The sequence below is a fragment of the Diabrotica undecimpunctata genome, chromosome 4, assembly GCF_040954645.1.
Source record: "Diabrotica undecimpunctata isolate CICGRU chromosome 4, icDiaUnde3, whole genome shotgun sequence".
Taxonomy (NCBI): Eukaryota; Metazoa; Arthropoda; class Insecta; order Coleoptera; family Chrysomelidae; genus Diabrotica; species Diabrotica undecimpunctata.
In genome coordinates, this window is record NC_092806.1 from 97388297 (window position 1) to 97410368 (window position 22072).

General features: G+C 31.2%; 1 protein-coding gene and 1 long non-coding RNA gene across 2 annotated transcripts in view; both read left to right on the forward strand.

Moving 5' to 3' along the window:
• The window catches only part of LOC140438833 (endoribonuclease Dcr-1-like), a 115228-nt gene that overhangs the window by 69639 nt on the left and 23517 nt on the right, over window positions 1–22072 (forward strand). Inside the window, exons 7-8 of the mRNA XM_072528477.1 lie at window positions 15335–16669; window positions 19079–19919. Coding sequence (XP_072384578.1) covers window positions 15335–16669; window positions 19079–19919 — 2176 coding nt within the window. The remainder of the gene's footprint in view (window positions 1–15334; window positions 16670–19078; window positions 19920–22072) is intronic.
• Window positions 3716–10780, forward strand: LOC140439818 (uncharacterized). The gene is made up of 3 exons (XR_011950733.1): window positions 3716–4168; window positions 4348–4471; window positions 10696–10780. It is a non-coding gene; the product is annotated as an uncharacterized lncRNA (long non-coding RNA).

Genomic DNA, 22072 nt, shown 5'->3' on the forward strand with positions numbered 1-22072 from the left:
AGTTTCTGCTCTGATGGTTTTCGCCGCACCTTACACATCGAGGTGTTTTGAAACAAGCTCTTTGTGCATGGTGGAACCCTTGGCAGTTAAAGCACTGCGTGGGCCCTGTTGTCTTTCTAAGATCTTCTATGTGAACTTTCATGTGCATCAGGTTAGTGATGGGCTTTACCTTCTCGACGTCCTCCCTCTCCACCGTAATGACAAACATAGGAAGGTGTCTTTTGTCGCTTTTTCTTGATACCGTATTCTTCACTAATATGCATTCAATATTATATTCGTCCCTGATAGTTTCGAACATTTTCGTCGTGTTCATAGTGGGAGGTAATCCTCTTAAAATCATCCTTGGTTTTATATCTTCCTCTAATATGAAGGCTATCCATTGTATTTGTGTTGTTTCGTGGAAGTTCTCAATGATTTTCACCATCTTCCTATAGTCTTCGGGGCTTTTTGCCTGGATTAGCGTCTCTCTCTCTCACTTCTAGACAGCTTATTCGCTGTAATCACGTTTTGTTCTTGGCCAATATTTAAAATTTCGTCAGTGTAGTTCACGCTCTGTAATTTTATTACAGGCGGTTTCGGTGTCCACGTTGTTTTTGTTTTCGGTGTCTCTTCTGTTTCCATTTGGCATGGAGACGGAGGTCGCCGATCGGTTTGCGCATCACTCTCCTGTACAATTTCTACTACCTATTGCGTAGGGGGTATAAGCGGAGGGAAATTTTCTTTTTTTGCCTTTTTTCGGCTCATTGTTTATTTCACTGGCTTTTGGCTTTTCAGCTGTTTGTTTATTTTTGGGGATTGCTCCCGTAGATTTTGTCTTTTCTGTTTTCTTGTTTTTCTTTGTGGTCTGAATTTTCAGGTTGTCCTCTTTCTTCTTTCTTACCTGAGTTTCCAGGCTATCCTCTTTTTGGTAGGTTTTTGCTTCGTTCAATTGCCACCGGTAACATGAGAAACATACAGATGGTTACTAGACGGGAACAAAAAGAGTAGGGAAGAGTAATTATATCCCGCTGTAAACACTAAAAATACTACATATATACATAATATATGAAGAATAATTAATACAATTAAATAACAAGTTGTACCTGAAAGAGATAATAATATAAATAATATTTTAAAGGGTAAACTAAATATACGGTATGAAATAAAAGAAATATGTTCGTTTTACAACTTATGTATTTGATAACTTCAAATTAACTGGACGCTGTGCAAAGTTCGTTACATACTTGACCAAAAATTAGTTCAATTAACAAAGTAAGAAAAGTTATTATTAGAAATACTGTATATAAAAAAATATGTTACCGTATTTAATATTGAAATTTTAAGATAAGTATTTAGATTTAAGATATTTGAGTACTCTCAAGAATAGCAAAAAAATATCTCGGAATTTGATTCTGTTAAGGGTTAATTATATACAATTAGGTACTAATAAATAAGACAAAAATACATATATACTTATACAGTATATAATATCAACAACTATTTTTCGGCTTTTTATCACCGTACTTATATTATTAATTGTCCATTGTCAAAGGGAAAACTTTACTATTATAAGACGATAAATCCCTAAACTGTAGTCGGTAGTATCTCCGATCATAAAACTTTCGGCTTTTGGTTGATTTGAGATGAAACCTAAAAATACAATTATAGGTATGCATCACTAGGCATTAATAACAAATTTATATTTTAAATAAAAAAGATGATTAATGAACTCCAAAATTTTATAAAAAGCTTAAAAATTGTTTATTAGTATCTTTATATTCTGTGTATTCATTATTTATATTTTATTGAAAGTGGATCTTTTAATTGCTATTTTGTAAACTCTCTAAAATATTCAATAATGACTGAAAAATTAATCGAAAAACTGATCTACGTTACTTATAAGATTTTTTTATGAATACTATACATCTTCTCAAAGTGACTAGTATGTACAGGGTAAGATATGCAATGCTAACCTTATGGGAATTTCTCCAAGACGGTGCCAGTTTTATGCAGTGAGCGATGGCGTTCTATATTGTTTATCTTTCAAAATAAACGGAATAAACTAGGAGTTCTTAACAAGTCCTCACGTACAATTTTATGTAATTTACAAATATCGTTTGCTTATAATTTTAAATAATACTATACATTATTTGTTTGTACTTTGTATTGTATTGTGTTGTATTGTGTTTAATTTCGTGTGTAAGTAATCGTAATTGTACACCATTATATTTAGTTCCTTTTTCTGTCAATCGCTGTCACATTTAGTTTCTGTTTCACTATCATCATCATCATTATTATCGTCACTGTCATTACTATCTTCGTTATTTATATTTATAATAATTGGTTCGATATCATCCAATAAATTGTCAATTTTCCACATTTTTTTTTCTGTTGCTATTACGTGGTTTACGTAGTTTTTCCATTTCTCTGGCGTAATGACCTGGTACGCTGCTGTAATTAAATTTCGCATTTCAGCTTCTTTAAAATTCGTGTTACGTCCAGCTATATACAGTTTCACTTCACTCCAAACCATTTCGATGTGATTGAGTTCACAGTGATAGGGTGACAGAAGCCATTCTTGAATATCTTTTTTTAGTGTTGAACTGTTGGGAATTTGTTCTGACTTTCTGCTGTGATAGGAGGCATTGTCCATTACAACAACAGTTTTTTCTGGCAAATTTAGCATTTAGTTATTTTCGAACCAATCTTCGAAGGTCGGTCAATTCATTTTGTCGTGGTAGTCGTGAGTATTTTTCTTTGCCAAAAACGTGAGCTCTGCTCCATCAACAAATCCACTGGTAGATCCTGCGTGCAATAAAAAGAAGCGTGCACCACGAACTGTTGGAGCTTTTAATCCTGTTGTCAGACCACGAACAGAAGTATCGCGATAAGATGTAATTGTTTTTTCAACTTATTCTTTTTTCACACTGTGCCCGATATTTACCCATGATTCATCTAAATACACTATGTTGTATCCTTCTGAACGGTATTTACGAATTTCGCGTAAATAACGATGTCGCCACGAGATGATTTCTGGTTTTTCAATCAAAATTGAATTTCTGCCACGTTTTATAAACACAAAATACATATTACTCAGCAAGCGATGTAGCGTGGCCCGTGAAAAGTTGAGCAAAGTTTCTTCGACATTTACAACAGCTAATATGGTGTTTATTGATTCTTTTCGCAAACACCACTCATTCCTGACACTTTCCTAATTGCACTTGATACAGAATCGTTGTTATCCTGATTAAGATGATAATTAATAATATTTATTAGTATCTGCTTCTCTAAAAGCTTTTCCACGTTTCCATTGAATAATTTCCTCCAATTTGCGGTAAAAATTCGGCGTCAAATATAACAATAGCCAACAAAAGAAAATAACAATAATTGCCAACAGCAAATCACAACAACAGCCACCAACAAATAATAACAATAACAAAACAGTAACAGTACAAAATTTGCAAGATGGTACAAATAATCGTAACTCGAATATGTTTACGCGCTCCGAAGAACAAATAAAGACTAATTAAGGCCCTGAATGTATCAAGCTTTTAAACATATTCTGTACAAGAATTACTCTACTTCTTAATTACTGAATAACCTAGAAGAAAGTATTTGCATTTGATATCAACCAAAATTACAAATTCGAAGTTTATTAAATTACGAAATTAAATATATTACGAAATATATTTTTTAAATATATACTACTCAAAATTTTATGGGTTTAGGCATTGTTTAAATAGAACTAGTTAGCCAACGCAATGTATAAATTTGTTTGATTCTAATTGAGACAGTCACTAGATGTCACCACTCTTTCTGTCTCAATAGATTTTAATATACCATTGTTTGTTTGATATACGTTATACTAGATGGTGCTATGTGAAAAAGTTAAAGACTAAACTTAACTTCCATTTTTGATCCATTGAATTAAATTCACCAGCGTTGCAATATTTCACTGACATAGTAGCAACAGGTTTATTTACAAATAAACATGTAACAAAAAACAGACCTTGAATCACTTAAGATATTCATTTAAAATAGAGTTATTACTATCAACTAGTAAATATCGTGTCAACTAAAATTGTACATAAACGTACTGTGGCTTCTAAATCTTCCTATATCTAAATAAGTTTAAAGAATTTAAATATTTTATTTTATTTGGAAGTGTATTACAAAAATTTGGTCCGAGGTAAGTAAAACATTTTAATTCTGTGTGTTTAAAACAAAAAACATTTGTATGAGAAATGAACAAATTAGGTATTTAGAAATAAATTTTAGCGGATAATACATACATTCGATAATATTTGAAAAAAGTGATTTTAAATTAAAATAATGTTACCCCCATATTAAATAAATAGTTTTTTACAGATGGCTGGAAATATTTGTTGTTATTACAAATGTGGTTTATCATCATACAAAATTCATGGTTTAAGAATGTTCAGATTTCCGACAAAAAATCTTTCGGCTTGTCAAACATGGATATTACACTCTGGTAAGTAAATAGAAACTTTTTTATATTCTTTTATTTTACACCGTTTCCGTTACGCAATTAACTTAAAAAAATGTTTATTTTTTTTTTCATTCATCATTTGAATTTTACGTTTTCGTTGGTATTATAATTATGATATAATAAACTTCGGAAAAACAAATTAGTGAATAAATATCAAGTTAATAAACATAAACAAAATATTAGATATTTAAATATGTATTTCTTTAGCTACCTATTTTTAGTTATTGTATTGAAAAGTAGAAATAAGTTCATCTTTATCGGAGACCTAATTTATATACCAGTCCATCTGTAAAAAAATCATTGATTACACGTAAAAATCTTATAAAGATATTTGAAGGTTCTAAAAGATATACGAGTGTTAGTTAATAATAAATCTGTGAAGACATACAGGTATTTTGGTTTGTTTTTGTTTAAACAATTTTAAAAAGTGAGAGGTCATTCTTTTGCTTATAAAACGTTTTTTATCCAGTTTAGAGAAAAATAGTTAAAATAAAAATTGTAGATCTCAAAAAGTTCTTCGTTTTGTGAGTTTCTAAATTAAAATATATAAAGAATTCACCAAAATAGTTGCAAAAAACCCTTGATTTTGCAGAAATTTATAAATTTTAATAACTTTGTTTTTGCATAATGGTATGTAATGTAACTAATAAAAATAGTGACGATTTGTTTATCATGGAAAGCGATTATTTAAACAACTTTTTGTTGAGCTACCCCAGTTAAAAAAAAATTATGTTTTACGTGCCACAGAAGCCAAGATATTGCAAATTTTACAAGCGCGATTTATTTTAAAAAAGTTCAAATCTAAAAAAAAAACGGAGCTCAGATGGTTCTCCATTCTACTTTTCCGAAGAGGTATTTTACGAGTACCATCATTTTAACGGGTTATAAATTTTTACTTCTTTACCGCATATGCCATCTGTAAGCTGGATCGCATAATTCAGATCTTTATTTAGAGTCCCTTCAATTTTCATCTTTTACTGTTAATAGACAATGGAAGTATGATTTTAAGAATAAAATGCTTTGGTTTTAAATATAAAATGCTCGCTTGGCTCGTAATGGTCATAGAAGATTCTTTTTTTTTTTAGGAAGTGTGTTTTTCATCAGTTTTTCATTAGCCTCTATATAAGTTTGTGGCATAAACGATATCAAAGATATAAATGTTTATAAACAGATTAAATAACCTATAAACTATTTGCTCTGATGACATTTAGCGCACTGTAATAACTTATTAATTTCCATAATTTCAAGGAGCTATGTTATATGTTTTTGCACAAAAAAGAGTTATTTTAATTTATAAATAACTGCAAAAATAAGGTTTTTTGCAACTATTTCGATTAATAGTTTCTTGTATTTTAATTTAGATACTCTCAAAAGTTACATTACTTTTTATGATCTACAACTCTAAAAAAGCTGAAAAAATCTTAAACAGATATTTAAAGTCTCTAAAAGGTATATGAGGGGTAGCTGATGACAATTATGTGAAGACTTTAGCTAATTTTGCTTTGCTTTTTTTTAAACAATCGTAAAAAGTGAAAAAAGTTTATGCGCATAAAACGTTAAAATAAAAGTTATAGATCATAAAATGTTCTCTAATATTGATATTTTTATAATTAAAATACATAAAGAATTGACCGAGATAATTTAAAAACATTTATTTTTAAAGTATAATTTATAAATGTTAATAACTTTCTTTTTGCATAACGATATGTAATACAACTATTTAAAATTATGGCAGTTAATGAGTTTTTAAAGTGTGCTAAATGTCATACAGAACGACCATACAGTTTATGAGTTATTCAATTTGTTTATCCAGGAGACCGATTATTTAAACAACTGTACTTGTCCAAACAGTCACTCTAGGGATATTTTGTAAATAGCAATCGATTTTTTATGGCTTCGTTTTAAATTATTTAAAAAAAAACATCAAGAATATAATAAATTTGTTTTTAAAAATCAGTTTGAAGAGTAACAAATTTTTAGCATATAAAAATTTCTAATAACTTTGACTTTTTTATGTCATACACTTGTATGTAGGCTCAATATAAAGCTAATAAAAAAAAACATTAAAAAAAACCAAAACTTTCTATGGCCCAGAGAAAATCAAATAGCATTTTTTTTCTTGTTTAAGAAATTGCAAATATTTTCATTGTTTATTAACATTAAGAGCTGAAAATTGAACATTGTAAAAGAATATCTAATTTTTATAATTCGATTTATCAATAGCATACACAGTGAAGAAGTAAATTAGTTTTGAAACATTAAAATAATGGTACTCGTAAAATATCGCCACAGAAAAATGCAAGGGAGATCTGTCCGCTGCAATATCTCAGCTTGTTTCTTGTTAGTGGTTATAGAAAGTTCTGTTTTTTTTTTAATTGTGCTTTTACGCCAGCTTTTCATTGAGCCTACGTACAGCCGTATGACATGAAAAATATCAAAAGTAGTATAAATGTTTAGAAGCTAAAAAGCACTTTTGCAAACCGTTTTTTTAATAATAAGTTTAATAAAATGGTGAAGTTTATAAATAAAGCTTCAAATAATCGATTCAAAAAACATCAAATAACTGTCAAAGGTTAAACACCCTTGTTAAAGTTCCTAATGGATGTGTTAAACAGATAAATTAATTCATCGACGAGTTAACAATACGAAGCGAAATTCTTTAATCACAATGTGATAAGAAGACGAGTATCAAATTTGGTTTTATATTTCAATAGTCGAATTTAATTGTGGCTATATTGGTTTAATTAAAGAAAACCAGAGAAAATCCCAAGAAATAGGTGAGATCCTTTTTTTCTTTCTTTCCAGTTTGGGAGAGGGTCCTTTAGGTACTCACGTTTAGGTATTGTGTTACGGTCTGGGTAACCAGAACTACACATCATGAACAGTAATTAAATATTTACATTTACACAAAACAACTCCAGTTTCAACCCAAAATCATATGTCGTTGCCGCAGTCTCTAGACCTCCTTCCCGTTCGTTTTCTAAAAGGGGACAAGTTATTGTCATGCACTCCATTTTGAATACTGTTTTATTTGAATATATTAAAGAAATTGGTAAAATAGTTTATCCAAAAAATATTACTTTTAAATCTCGCATTTCGAATAATCGAATCTACATTTTCCTCACTTCTACTGACATCGTTGATCAACTAATACACCGAACGTCATAATTAATTTCACCGTCATCTTTATCTGCAGGCTTCTTTCTGCGACCAAAAGAATCCTTATTTCAAATGTATCTCCTTCCATCCCGCATTCACTAATCGAACAGTCCCTAAGAAATACGGAACATCAGATGATTAATAGGCATATATCATGTGTTTTCTGCTCTTTGTATATTTTAACTTCATCTTTTGCCAAATTTAGACACGATATTTAATTAAGTAAGAAAACTTTATGTACTTCAAATACTAGCCCAAGTCTAGTTTAAAAAAAAATTGTTAATAAAAAATAACCTTAAAATATCCAATCCCTTTTTTAATCAAAAGGTTATACTTGATAAAATAAAAGTTTTGGAACAAATCTGGACCTAACCATATATACTCTTTTCTTCCTTCACCCTTTCCTTATTCATCCTTAGTTTCACAAGATACCAATTATCCGAACTCTTTTATAAACTATTTCGAACTAAAAGCTGCACTAAAATCCTATAAATTTACAAAAATTAGGGTTTTCTAGAATTATCTTGAAAAATTTCTCGAAAATTCCTTAGGCACCAACGACCCTCTAAATGAAGCCAGTAAATGTACCACTGACATACCGCTGATAATCGTTAATGAAAGATCTTGCCCTAATCTATACTAATATAAAAGAAAAATCATTACAAAAAAAAATTTTTGTTAAAATCCATTATAAAAGGTATATAAATTAAAAAACCCAAATGGGCTATGTCATGAAGACAAAAGGTTTTTGGAATCTATATTCCATCATCGGTGTCTAGGTGAAAATGTTTTGAGCCGCTAAATATCTGGGTAAAAACCCGTTAAAAGTTATATGTTACAATTTAGTTTACATTATTTAGTCTTATATATTAGGATGTTAAAGCTACCAGTGGATATAATAACATGGCAAATGTTATCATATCCACTGGTAACTCAACCCTGGTGAGGTCCCAACCTCATATAAACTTATACAAAGTGTAGTAAATCTAATTCAAGATAGATCTAACAAACTAGGATTATCACTCACTGAGAACAAAACCAAATTAGTAAAATTTTCCAAAAGAATTTTCACTCCCTTAACCAAAATTTTATTTAACAATTCTCTACTTTCTGCTGTTAATTAATGTAAAATTCTCGGTTTTATGTTTGACTCCAGATTAAATTGAAAGAGTCAAATCTCTGAACTTAAAATCAATTGTTTTAAAAGTTTGTTTGTTTGTTTTAAAACCCTCAGTCATCTTCAATGGGGTGCCGATAAAACTTCTTCTAGGTCTGAGCGCTTTTCGCTTTAGTTCTATTGAGAGTGTATACCGTGAATCTAATGAACTTTCTCCTACCCTAAGACGATAATCACTTCTACTTTCGTATGCTGCATCAACATCCGCAAATCCATTTAATCCCGTTCATTCCCTAATTGCCACAATGGCGTCTTCTTCCACTAACAATAACCAACACCTTATCATAAAACCTATACCTCAATTAATTTGTCCACTACTTAAAAATATTGACCTTTTTCAGACTAGTTCATTTCCTCTAATTTTACTTCCCCTCTGGGCTAAAGATCTCCCTTCAATATATACCTCACTCACCATTTTTAACAAACTTGAATCTACTAACCTTCTTATAAAGAAAGCATTTTTAGAATTTAATTTTCTATACAGATGCTTCTAAAACTACCACTGGTATTGGTTGCGCAGTAACCACTAAACATGAACTTGTAAGATCATCTCGGTTACCCTTAATATGCAACGTTTGCACAGGTGAACTATATAGTATTCTGTTGGCTTTTAAATGCATCTCCCATCAAAACAGACATATTGCCATTTGTTCAGATTAACTTTCATATATCCATTCAGTCAATACAATTTTCACTGACCGCCTATTAGTTCAAAACATTCATGACATATACCAAAATCTCTCTGCTTACGATGTAAGTCTCTCTCATATGGCTGCCTTCTCACACCGGAACTACTGGTAATAAAACAGCAGATAATTTTGCCAAAGAAGCTACCAACCATGGGGTGACTGAAGTCACCCCAATTCAACTAGCTAACGAATCTCGAAATTCGTTTTTAAAAAGTCAGTAGAGGATATTTGACAAAACTTATAGCAAAAGAGCAAAACAACTTTTCATAAACTTCAATCTTTTATTGGTCATCTCTCCCTAGACTTCATAACTAGAAGAGAAGCATCGACTATTAGAAGACTACGAATCAACCATACCAAACTTACCGACTGCAAACAATTCACCAACCTGTATAAAGCACTGGACTTGAAACCTTCTCTAAGGAACTAGAGAATCATCTACCTCTTCCTCAACTGTAAATTGTATATGTTGATTATGATTGTTGAAAATGTTGACTATTTCATTAATTTTGTGCTTAGGAAGTGCCAAAACTAAATCATCTACATATCTTTTAATAAAAGGAATGAAAAAAGTGTAATTGTTGATACAATCACTGATAACATCATCCATGACTAGATCCCATAGGACTATCAAAAATTTGTTTTTTGTAGTGATATGGGATCTTTTTTTTTTTTCTAATATTGTTCTGAAGCTATTTTCTTGTGGCATTTTAAATTAATTTCTATTTAAATGGGAATAAGCCACAATTAAAGGTTAAAATACGTTTATTGACGTTTCAATTTCCACTTAGGAAATCGTTCTAAAAAACAAACATGTTTGAGAACGATTTCCGAAGTGGAAATTGAAACGTCAATAAACGTATTTTAACCTTTAATTGTGGCTTATTCCCATTTAAATAGTAATTAATTTCTTTTTTTTCCTATCTAAAAATTTTTTTTCTTACTCTTATATAATATATATATATATATATATATATATATATATATATATAAATATATATATATATATATATATATATATATATATATATATATATATATATATATATATATATATAAATATAAACATATATTGGCATAACTGCCAAGTTATCTATATCTTAAATACAGAACTTATTTTTTTAATTTATTGTGCAGAAAGTTGCTTTTTTTCAGTTGTGTTAATAATAATATTGTTGTAGGTAATGCTGCATTGGAAAGTCTGGAGCTACCCGATTTAAAAAAAAATCTATGCAGTAAGCATTTTGACCAAAAATATCTAAATGCAAAATATTTACCCAGTACTGCTATACCAAAAAATATAGTGAGGTAGAAGAGGAAGGTTCGTTAACGACACCACGCGTTTTTCATACGTACCTATTCAATAGAAAAACAACCATCAACCAGTGCCAATACTGTTTCGCACAGTGATAATTCTGAACTTGACGATTTTGTTGATGAGCTTTTTAGATATGCCGTTATCACCACTGGTCAAGAAAAAAAGATTTTATAATTATCACACACTTTAAAGGAGATTACATGCATCTCGAATACGGATTAATCTTCTTAAAACTCGCATAACAGCACTAAAAAAAGAGACTGGTTAAGATTAGGACAAAATCTGTACAAACTGCACGAAAGCCACAAACTCAGTTTTCTGCTGCAGTTTTTCTTGAACACTTTGCTATCATAACGTTTGTTGGACTTGATACCATTGTAGTTAAACATCGATCTAATATTTTTAAACTAGTATTGCTGGTTCATACATAGATCCAACTCATACATTGCTTATTTTAGTTCATGCAAACAATGTTACAATCGATTTCTATAACTATTAATGTAAACAATTTTGTTTTGTTTTTTTACCTTGAATTATTATTTTGTTAATATTGTCTATGGTGTAGATATTAGAATTTTCATAAGTGTTATCTAACTATTAAAATAACGCGAATTTTATTTTTGCATAAACAGTCATATCGGGCGAGTTGATTGAAAAAAACATTCTCATTTATGTAAACAGAAATACAAAAATGGTGTGTATATTATAAAATACATAAATAAATAAAATAAAGGGTACTATTTATTAAAGTTTTGTTAATTATTATTCCTTTTATCCCAACACATAGGGGAAATGTGCCTATGATGGACCCCTTAAGGAAAAAGCTCCATAATAATTTTAATTATTTATTTAGCAGGCTTTAAATATGACCACATAACGTCTTGTTATTTGTATAATATGCAAATGTTTCAAATTTTGATAAAAATTAAGATGACAAAAGTTATTCATAGTTTACTAAAATCCTGTTAAGGGTCCATCATGGGCATATATGCGCTCATGATGGACCCTTTGATACGCCCATGATGGACCCGTTGCATATTGTGTAAAATAAGTAAATACCAAATTATTTTATTAAACCAAAAGATATTCTAAACGATAAATAATATTACAAATAGGTATTTTGAAGAAAAAAGTTACATGCACAATTCACACACAAATTGTTTACGTCCAGGATTTACATCTGCACATTTATTGTGACACCAATTCTTACACACTTGACAACTAATCCTTTTTTCTTTGGATTGTGAATGCGAAAAAAGTTCGTTACAGTAAATGCAAGCTGCATCGTTCGAGTCGTCTTCTTCAAAAGAAGATTCACAATCGTCTTCAGAACTGTTTGTAGTTGAAACACGAACTTGCCTTTTCACTTTTCTTGCGTCTTGTTTTCTTTTTTTGCTTCTTTTCCTGCAATTTTTTGTTTTATATCATCAATTTCTGGCGTTGAATTTAAATATCCTGTTTTACCCCGTTTTCTACCCCTTTTCTAAGTTACTTTAGATACTCCAGCTAAAGGAGGAGGACAAATATCTTCGACCGAGAGGTTTAGGTCTAACGATGATGTTGATTTCTGATCAGTGATTTTTGATAAACCTTCAATCGAAGAAACATGTTGGTTCCGATGTTCCGGTAGTGAGTTCTCGTCAGAACATCCTGGTAGTGGGTTTGGTTCATAATTTTCTCTATCTGTTCTTATAGACGAAAAAATTGCCAGTCCTCGAAGACATCTGAATTGAACGGTTCTATTCCTGACTTTTTAAATGCATTTATTGCATTTGATGAAAGAGCACTTCTTAAATATGCTCTATTAAAGATACTGGCTACTTTAAATTGGGTAACTGTTTTACCTGGATTCTGTCGCAGCCATAATTGAATTTCTTGGCCGTAGTAAGTTTGAAGTGGTGCAAAAAATCCTACGTCCAAGGGTTGAACGTGATGAGAGCAGTGAGCAGGAAAACAAAACATAATAATACCGTTTTCTTTTGCAAACTGGAGAGCTTCAAAACTTTTATGACTACTATGACCATTGGGTAACAACAAAACTTGGTTGGTTTTAGAAGCCTTTGAATACCTTAAAAAATGTTGCAGCCAGAGACAGAAAATGTCGGAAGTCATCCATCCTTTTTCTTGAGCGAAGGCTACACTTCCAGTAGGTGCATCGATCATAAGTTCGTCTATCTTTCTCTGTCAAGGAAAAATCAAAGCAGGAGGAACATATGTTCCAATTGCATTCATTGCACATACGACCGTAACATGTAGACCGCGCTCTGCACTACTTAAAGCACCAACTTGTTTGCGACCTTTACTAGCATAAATCTTCTGCGATCTCTTTTGCACAGTCATCAAACCGGACTATTCCATGTTATAAATGTTTTCCGGTGGAAACTGAAACTCGTCTAATATATGTGCTAATACTGTAAAATAGGCACATATATTTGGTTTATTAAAAGCTTGAGCCTTTGCCAACAAAGTATTTTCTGGAGTTCGTAATGATATTCCAAGATGTCGCTTTAAAAAGCCTCTGACCCATTTCCAGCCTGCCATCTTGGTTTCCTTATTAAAACTGTGGCTAATATTGTTTCTTTCAGCTACTTCGTATATGTACAAGTTTTCGTTTAATCTTTACTGGTCAGGCCAAAAAAACGAGCTTCCATGGTGATAATATGGTCAGCAATTTCCTTTTCAATAGCAGTGGAAAATACTGGTCTTTGTTCTCCCAAATCACCTTTGGTACTTCCTTGTTGCTTATTAAAGCGCCTTTTCAAAGACGTTTTTGGAACGTTAAATGTTTTTGCTGCCAGCTTAAAGCCCATAGCTTTTTCTTGTATGCTTTTTACAGCTTTCTGCATGTTACTCTCATTCCACTGTTGCCCATCCCTGTAAAATGTATTATGTTAATCGGTAAGTAGCAATTTATTTCCTTTTTCCTATGATGGACCCCTAGTCCGTCATAGGTAACGACAGAGGGGTCCATCATAGGCAAATAGACAAGACAGTAAATATAATTCTGTTACTTTTGTTTTGACCATTCTAAACAAAGTATGGTAGGTATTTGACAAAGAAAGTGTAGTCATTTTATACAAAACAAAAGCAATACTTAGCTTAACGTATGTTACCAGTAAAGTATTACTTACCAAAAAATTTTATTACATCAGCAACGCCAAATTTTAATTTTATTTCACAAATTTACTGTTATAATCGCCAAGGGTCTGAAACTTTGCAAATACTAAACTACAAACTTCGTGCGCAAGTTGCAACCGGCGATGTGCATGTAACAGCGCCATATTTGAAATTACAGCAGGGGGTCCATCATAGGCAGGGGTCCAACATAGGCACACTTCCCCTAGATTAATTTGTCCCTAAATATGTGTTGCCTCTTGTTGTGGCATATCGATCTGTTTATTTGTTTCAAAACCATTATCAAAAAACCATACCCATAAATTTAGTATATTTTCAAACGTCATTTTAAAGATTAAAAGATTGAAAATTTAATTTTCTCAAAACATACATAAAACCATTGTTTAAAAAGATTTTTTTTTAAACAATGATAAAACTCAAGTCTTGACTAAAAAATAAACCTCCGCATGAGTGTTAAGACGATAGCAGTCGAGTCTATTTCAATTAAATATTTAATCCATTTCTAACAAATCATATAACCAAATTAAATATCTGGTAAACTAATGAAAATTAAAAAAAGGCAGCATATAACTGCTTCATTTAAATAGATTACTAACCGGTTTAGATTTATCAAGTCTCAAAGTAGAAAAACAATTTGAAATATTCGCCCGAAATAGTCAAGTTATGTTTCACAAAACGCATACAACGATAATAACAATAAGCATTTTATTAAAATCTTATATTTTCTTCACAATCTGGCACCCGTGTACAGGTTTGCATAAGTTACCAGACAGGTAAAAATATACTCGAATAGAATCCTGCTGAGAATTAAGTTTCTGTGAATAGTTTTTTAAATTTATGACTAGAGGCCGCCATATGACGGCAGAATAAAAATCAAACGTTTGTTCCATAAGGATTGTCTAACTAGTCCTATTTAAACAATGGTTTAGGATACACTATTCATAATAATTCTTCTTTTTCCAATGAAAGAAGTATGTAATAAAAGTTTATTTAACCTGTTAATACTGTGAGCTAGGAACTTTTTTGTTGTAGGTTTCCAGCTATGAATCTGTCAAAATATATGCCCGAGTTGAGCGAATGGACTATATACTCGCATTGTAGAACCGGCCACAAACCATACATACTGAATGTATGGTCTGTGGAACCGGCCCTTAATTTCTTCTTTCTTGTCATTGTCATTTTGGGTGTCACTGTGTCACTGTCACAAGTCATAACAAGTCCATGGGTTTGTATGTGTTCTTACAGATAAAATAATGTCCTTTAGGATGATTTTTTTATTTATATATTTTAAATTATATAAATGAAATAAGGCTCAAAAGAAATCTTCGATATTCATAATGTCTTGCGTTAAATGATAATAATACTAATCAAACTCTTTCCACTCCAAAAAGATATTTATCAAAATGGCAAGTTATCATAATGAAAATGTGTATACACATACATTTACTCCTAAAGAATATCAAGTTGAATTATTGGAATCTGCAAAAATGAGAAACACCATAATGTGTTCCAGCACAAGTTGCGCCAAAGCTTTCATTCTTGTTAAATTATTACAAGAATTTTCCTGGCAAATGCGAATTAAGAATGGTAAAAAAGCTCTATTCATTTTAGACCCCCAAAATGTTCCTATAATGACCTCCCATATAAAGTATCTAACAGATTTAAATTGTATTAGCATTATTGAATATACTCTTGATGTCAAGGAAAATGGCATTCAGGACTATTTTGAACCTTATCAAGTAATTACATCTACTGCGGAAATATGTGTGGAAATGCTCAAGCAAAGTGTCATTTCAGACTTTTCTGCATTCAATTTATTTGTTATTGATGATTGTCTATATGGTCCAAGGCAGTCACTTATAGAGATAATTATGAAGTATTACAGAAGCTCACCAGTTTGTAATAGACCTAGAATACTTGGTTTAACAACAGGTCTATTAAGTTCAGAATTACAGCCAGATAGACTAGAAGGGGAACTAAGAAGATTAGAAAAATTATTAAATTCTGATGTGGACACTTCATCTGAAATAGTAACATTAATTAGATTATCTTGTAGACCACATGAAACTTTAATAGAATGTCCTAAAAATCAAGCTGACAGTTTATATGATGAAATAAAAAACATTATTAAGATGGCAATAGAATTTCTTAAAGATCACAGGTATGATCCCAGTGAAATATATGAAGATGATTTATTGGAAGAGTTAAAACAAGTTCCAGATCCTCGAACAGTTCCTTTAGAGTTGCTTCAGGAGTTTTTAGAAATTCTCAAAGACCTAGGACCATGGGGTGCAGATAAAGCTGCTCTTAATATTTTGTCAAAAATTGAGAAACTTAAAGTAAAGATACCATATGAAAGGCATTATTTATTACTCTGTATGGCATCATCAGCTTTAGTAACTGTGAGAGCAGTCTGTGACTATGTTTTTGAAAATTATGATGAGCTTGAAAGAATAAACAAGTTTTCTTCTCCAAAAGTTCTTAAGTTTATTGATGTTTTAAAGCAATTTAAGCCTCCTGGAGAAAAGCCACAACCTCAATTAATTAAAGACAAAGAGGACACTTCACCAGTTAAAATAAAATGTAGAGGGAAGGGGCCAAGAAGGCCTTTATTTCCCAGACCTCAAAATGAAGATAACTTATGCTGCTTGGTCTTTGTTCACAATCGCTATAAAGCCAAATCACTATTTGCCTTGCTGTGTGTAAGTAAAATGTTAATTTCTATGCCATTTATTTTTAAAATACATACTCTACTGGTTTCTGCATGGGCAGTCTGTATTTGTATTAAATGCTAAACTCATTATTCTTATACTTGTATTATATAACTTTATAAGACCCCATAATTTTAACCTTCTGGTGCCCCACATCATTTTATTGAATATATTATTTATTTTATTACTTAAGTTAGTAACATTGTTGTGTGAATAGTACAGCAAAATTATACATTTGTTTATTTGTTTTTAAAGAAATCTTTTATTCATGTCTGCATTGTTTTGAATGCTATTTTTCTGAAACCTTTTTTTGGGGTTATATTGGGTGAAAACCATCTTGTACTCTTATGTTTTTTGAACATTTTGTTTTTTTAATCTCTATGATATCTTTAACACGTTGACTATGTAACAGAAAATCTGTACTTTGGCCTTCTATGCGTTACTTATCGCCGGCAATGTATAAGTACATTTAAGTTTTGACATAATGACACGCGATATGTAAGGCCTTGTGTTATCATGTGTCAATATGAAATTATTTCCTATATAAGTTGCGAAAGGTACATGTTCAAAAAAACAACTCTTCTTAAAAACCCACAAGAAAACTAAGTTCCTGTAGCTGGCTGTATACCATGTATCACAAAAAATTTATTAAAATCCTTTATAAAAGGTATATAATTAAAAAACCCAATCGGGCTATATCAAAACAATAAAACGTTTTCATAATCCCTATTCCATCATCAGTGTCTAGGTGTACATGTTTTGAGCAACTAAATATCTGGGTAAAAACCCGTTAAAAGTAATTGGTTTAAACTTATTTTACATTATTGGATCTTATATGTTAAGATGTTAGAGTTACCAGTGGATTTGTTAACATGGCAACTTAAGACTCTACATGAAGTTGCTGGTCCTGAGACAAAGTGTCTACGAGGACTTGATGATAGCAACTGATTGAAATGACATTTCATTTCATGTCATTCCAAATATAAAGGATTTTAATAAATTTTTTCTTCTTAAAAACTTCTTGTAAAAGCACCAAATCCATTCTTGCTCTCAAGGACATTCCACTCCAAAACATCACAGAGCCTCCATTAAACAACCTCGTCTCTGTTAAGTTGCACTGTACATACCACTCATCTGGTTGACGAAGAACTCTTAGGCGTCGATCAGACCTCTTATAAGAAGTAGTGGGGGAAATATTAGTTAACGTTATGTTTCTTTATGTTTTTAAGTTTTGTTATCCGCTGTTATTTTTGATTGTTAATAGTATTGTTTTAGTTAAAACATATGTTAAAGAATAAAACTGTCTATTTTCTTTGTTTTTAAAGATATCAGGAAAACCAAAAAAAAAACAAAATTTCGACAAAACCTGAAACTATAACATGGTTTCGATGTAAACACACCCTTGTTGTCCAACCATGTAAATACCAAAGAAAAAGTGTAAAATAATTTAAAAAATAAGCAGAATACATTAATCTATTCACTAGAAAATCAACTATCAAAATCAGCATGATGTTTTTGGTGGTACAAAACTTTTGCAGTTATATATATATATATAGACTACGTTTCAGCTAGGTAGCACTTGCCATAAGTTAGCTAGTTAACTTCAAGCCTAGACTACGTTTCAGCTAGGTAGCACTTGCCATAAGTTAGCTAGTTAACTTCAAGCCTAGCAAGAAGTGCTACTACCTGACACTTGACAATGGCAAGTGCGACCTTGCCAAAACGTCTTCAAAATAATGGTTTTTTTTTTTTCAAAACCAAAATTATTCAACACAGAGACAAACCCGGAAAACTATAGAAATTATATATATATATATATATATATATATATATATATATATATATATATATGTATATATAATTATTATTATAAGATTATAATATTCATGATTTAGTTGTTCAAATAAAAGCCTAAGTCTATAATCCCAAAATTTTCCCAAAGTTCAACTTCTTAGCATATTTACTAACAGCGTGAATTGTACTGTGCTAACAATTATTCCCAAACTCAAACAAGTAAAGTTTAAAGTAAACGATATTACATCAAAGTTTAATATCACATGTCATAAAAACATATTTTTACCCTGTATAAAGCAGAAGAACTGTTTCTGTATAAGTATATTTACTTGTTACCAGCCCTACTCATAACTCATCCTTTATACAATTGGACTAGAATTTGTTTTTTCTAAAGGGGATAATCTTTCTAAAATAAAAACAATATACAACTTTTAATTGAAATATCAAGCAATTTGCAGAAGTACCATTTAGCTAAAAATATACCTCCATACTGTATTTTCACACCTCATGTGTAATTTAGAAACTCAAAAACTATTATCATACAATTTTAAAATTTTATGTGTGAACATATGAAATTAAATTACTTTTGTATTATCTTTTTTTTAGTCTTTGTCCAATGTACATGATGACTTATGGTGGATATCAGCATTGTTTTCAGTTGAAAAAGTAGCAGATAGTAGAAGCGAAGCAAGACAGGCTGAGAATGAACACAAAACCCAGGAAGAAGTACTCAGAAAGTTCAGGTGCCATGAATGTAATATTCTTGTTTCCACATCTGTACTAGAACAAGGCTGTGATTTACCAAAGTGCAACTTAGTTATTAGATTTGATTTGCCAAACACATTTTATAGTTACATTCAAAGTAAAGCAAGAGCTAGGGCTCCTGAAGCTCATTATATCCTTTTCGGGAATGAAGAGGAGCTTGATAGATTTGTAGACAATTTAGCTGAATATAATGAAGTAGAAAATACATTACTTAGAAGATGTTATAGTCTAGAGCCCAATAAGAATGAAGAAATGATTGCTGATATGTATAATAATCTATGCAAACCATATCAACCTTTATCAGAGGAAGGTGCACCTAGTATTACTTTAGTCAATGCGATCTCTTTACTTAATAAATATTGTGCCAAGCTACCTAGTGACACTTTTACTAGACTAACTCCTATATGGTCAGAGGAGAAAACTAATGATGGTAAATTTATTTGTCATCTTCGACTTCCAATCAACTCTCCAGTTAAGAGAACCATCACCAGTCCGGCAATGCCAAATGGTTTATTGGCACGGAGGGCAGCAGCGTTTATGATCTGCCAGCTTCTACACATGACCAAAGAATTAGATGATTACCTTCAACCAATCAGCAAGGAAAATTTTCGGGCTACAGAAGATGATTGGGTGAATTTTGCTTTGGATGAATCTGATGATGAAAACTCTGAAGTTAGGCCAGGTATGTAAAAATTATAGAGTGAAGAGGGAAATTTGCTATGACTATTAGTTAAAACTAGCATAATGCAATCAGTAAATGACAATTAGAGACAGAGTAACATTAATAAAGACTCATTTCACTGGGAATTGGCATGTGTCTTTTGTGGATTCAGTACCTCTGGAAAAACTAAAAGTTTACATCATGAAGTATCAGATGGGAAGTTTATATCCAAGAGAATGAATAATGACTGCAGTACAAGGTAGATACAACGCCTTAAGTGTACAAATCTCTACTAGAAAAGATATATCATCATCAATCAGCCCTGAGTTGTCCATTGTTGAACATACGCCTCCTCTAGACTTTTCCATCTGCTTCTGTTCTGCGCCTCTGCTATCCAATTGGTCACGATTCTTTTGAGGTCGTCGGTCCATCGCGTTGGGGGTCTTCCTCGGCTTCGCTTGTCAGCCCGTGGTCTCCACTCAAACAATTTTTTTGTCCAACTGTCGTCTTTCATTCTTGCAACATGTCCTGCCCATCTCCATTTTTGCCTTGTAATATGTTCGATAATGTCTTCCACTCTGGTTCGTCTACGAACTTCCTCGTTTCTTATTCTATTTCTTAAGCTTATTCCAAGCATTGATCTCTCCATCTTTCGTTATGTCCTTCTCAATTTTTCGGCTGATGTTTTTGTGAGAGTTAAGGTTTCTGCTCCGTATGTGATGGCTGGTAGAACGCACTGGTTAAAAGCTTTTCTTTTTAAATGGATCGGTATATTTGTTTTAAATACGTCTCTCATTTTTCCGAATACAGCCCAACCCAGACTTATTCTTCTGAGTAGCTCGCATGTTTGGTTATCTCGCGTTAACCTTATTTCGTGACCCAAATACACATATTTTTCCACAAGTTCTATGGGCGACTTTTCGATTTCTATTAGCTCATTGGGGACGAGATTGGTCATCATTTTTGTTTTTCCATAGTTTATTTTTAAACCGAATTTCTGGGTTACTTGCTGTAGTTGTTGTAAGATAACTCTGGCTTCTCCTAAGTTGTCTGTTATGAGAACAATATCATCGGCATATCTGAGATGATTGAATATCTTTCCATCGATGCTAATACCCTTTGATTCCCACTCTAGCCGTTTAAATGCGTACTCCATAACTGTTATAAATAGTTTTGGCGACAAGGTATCTCCCTGCCGCACCCCTCTGCCAATTTTTATCTTCTCAGTTATGCAATGGAGGTTAACGGTTGTTGTCGCATTTTCGTATATATTTCGAATAATATTTGCATACCTGTGATCTATTCTGCATTCTGATAATATAGTAGTAGTAAAAGATAATCAGCAACCAGTCTATAGGAAATAAAACTTTATTTGTTTTATGTCTCAATATTTCTTCACGATTTTGTGACTTCTTCAGAAAAAAACTGTAAATTTATTCGAATAATTATTGGATGTAAACAAAATGAATATTTCAATACTTACAACTAAAAGAGTAAAAATTTAAATTTTGCCAACATTATCTAAATGACATTTATTTGATTTTAATTTATTTAGGAATTATGGTAAAATGGAATAAAATTGTAGGTAGAGTTACTTACTAAAAGATTATTAAATGAGTATTGATTTTTAAAGGTTAAATATTACTAAAATTTTTGATGTCAGTCTTATAATTGATAGATTCAGGAGTTTTGTTAATGTGTACCATTTCAAGGAAAAATTGATTTTTATATTATCAACTTGCTCTAAGATTTTTACATCATTAAAGTTAAATTTATGTGCTGTCTTTAAGTGTCCACTAAGGCACAAGAGTTTTTTCTTCTGTTACATCACTTTTGTGTTGAGTAACACGTTGTTTAAGCCACTATTGATTTTGACCAATATAACAATTTTGACACTGACTACAATTTATTCGGTAAATTATGTTACTCATTAGTGAATTTGGATTTTTAACTTTTATTTTTAAGACTAACCTTAAATTTTAGACCTGGATTGTATTTAATTAATTTAATACTCGGAAATGCTTTGTGGGACAATTTGGTCTGTTAAATTTTGTATGTATGGTATTTTTTTGTATGTAACTGGTTGTAGATTATTTATTAAAGCTCTATTATAAAAGTGAGTGTTATAAATGAGTTTTTTTAATATATGTTTTGAGTAGCTGTTTTTAAAAATA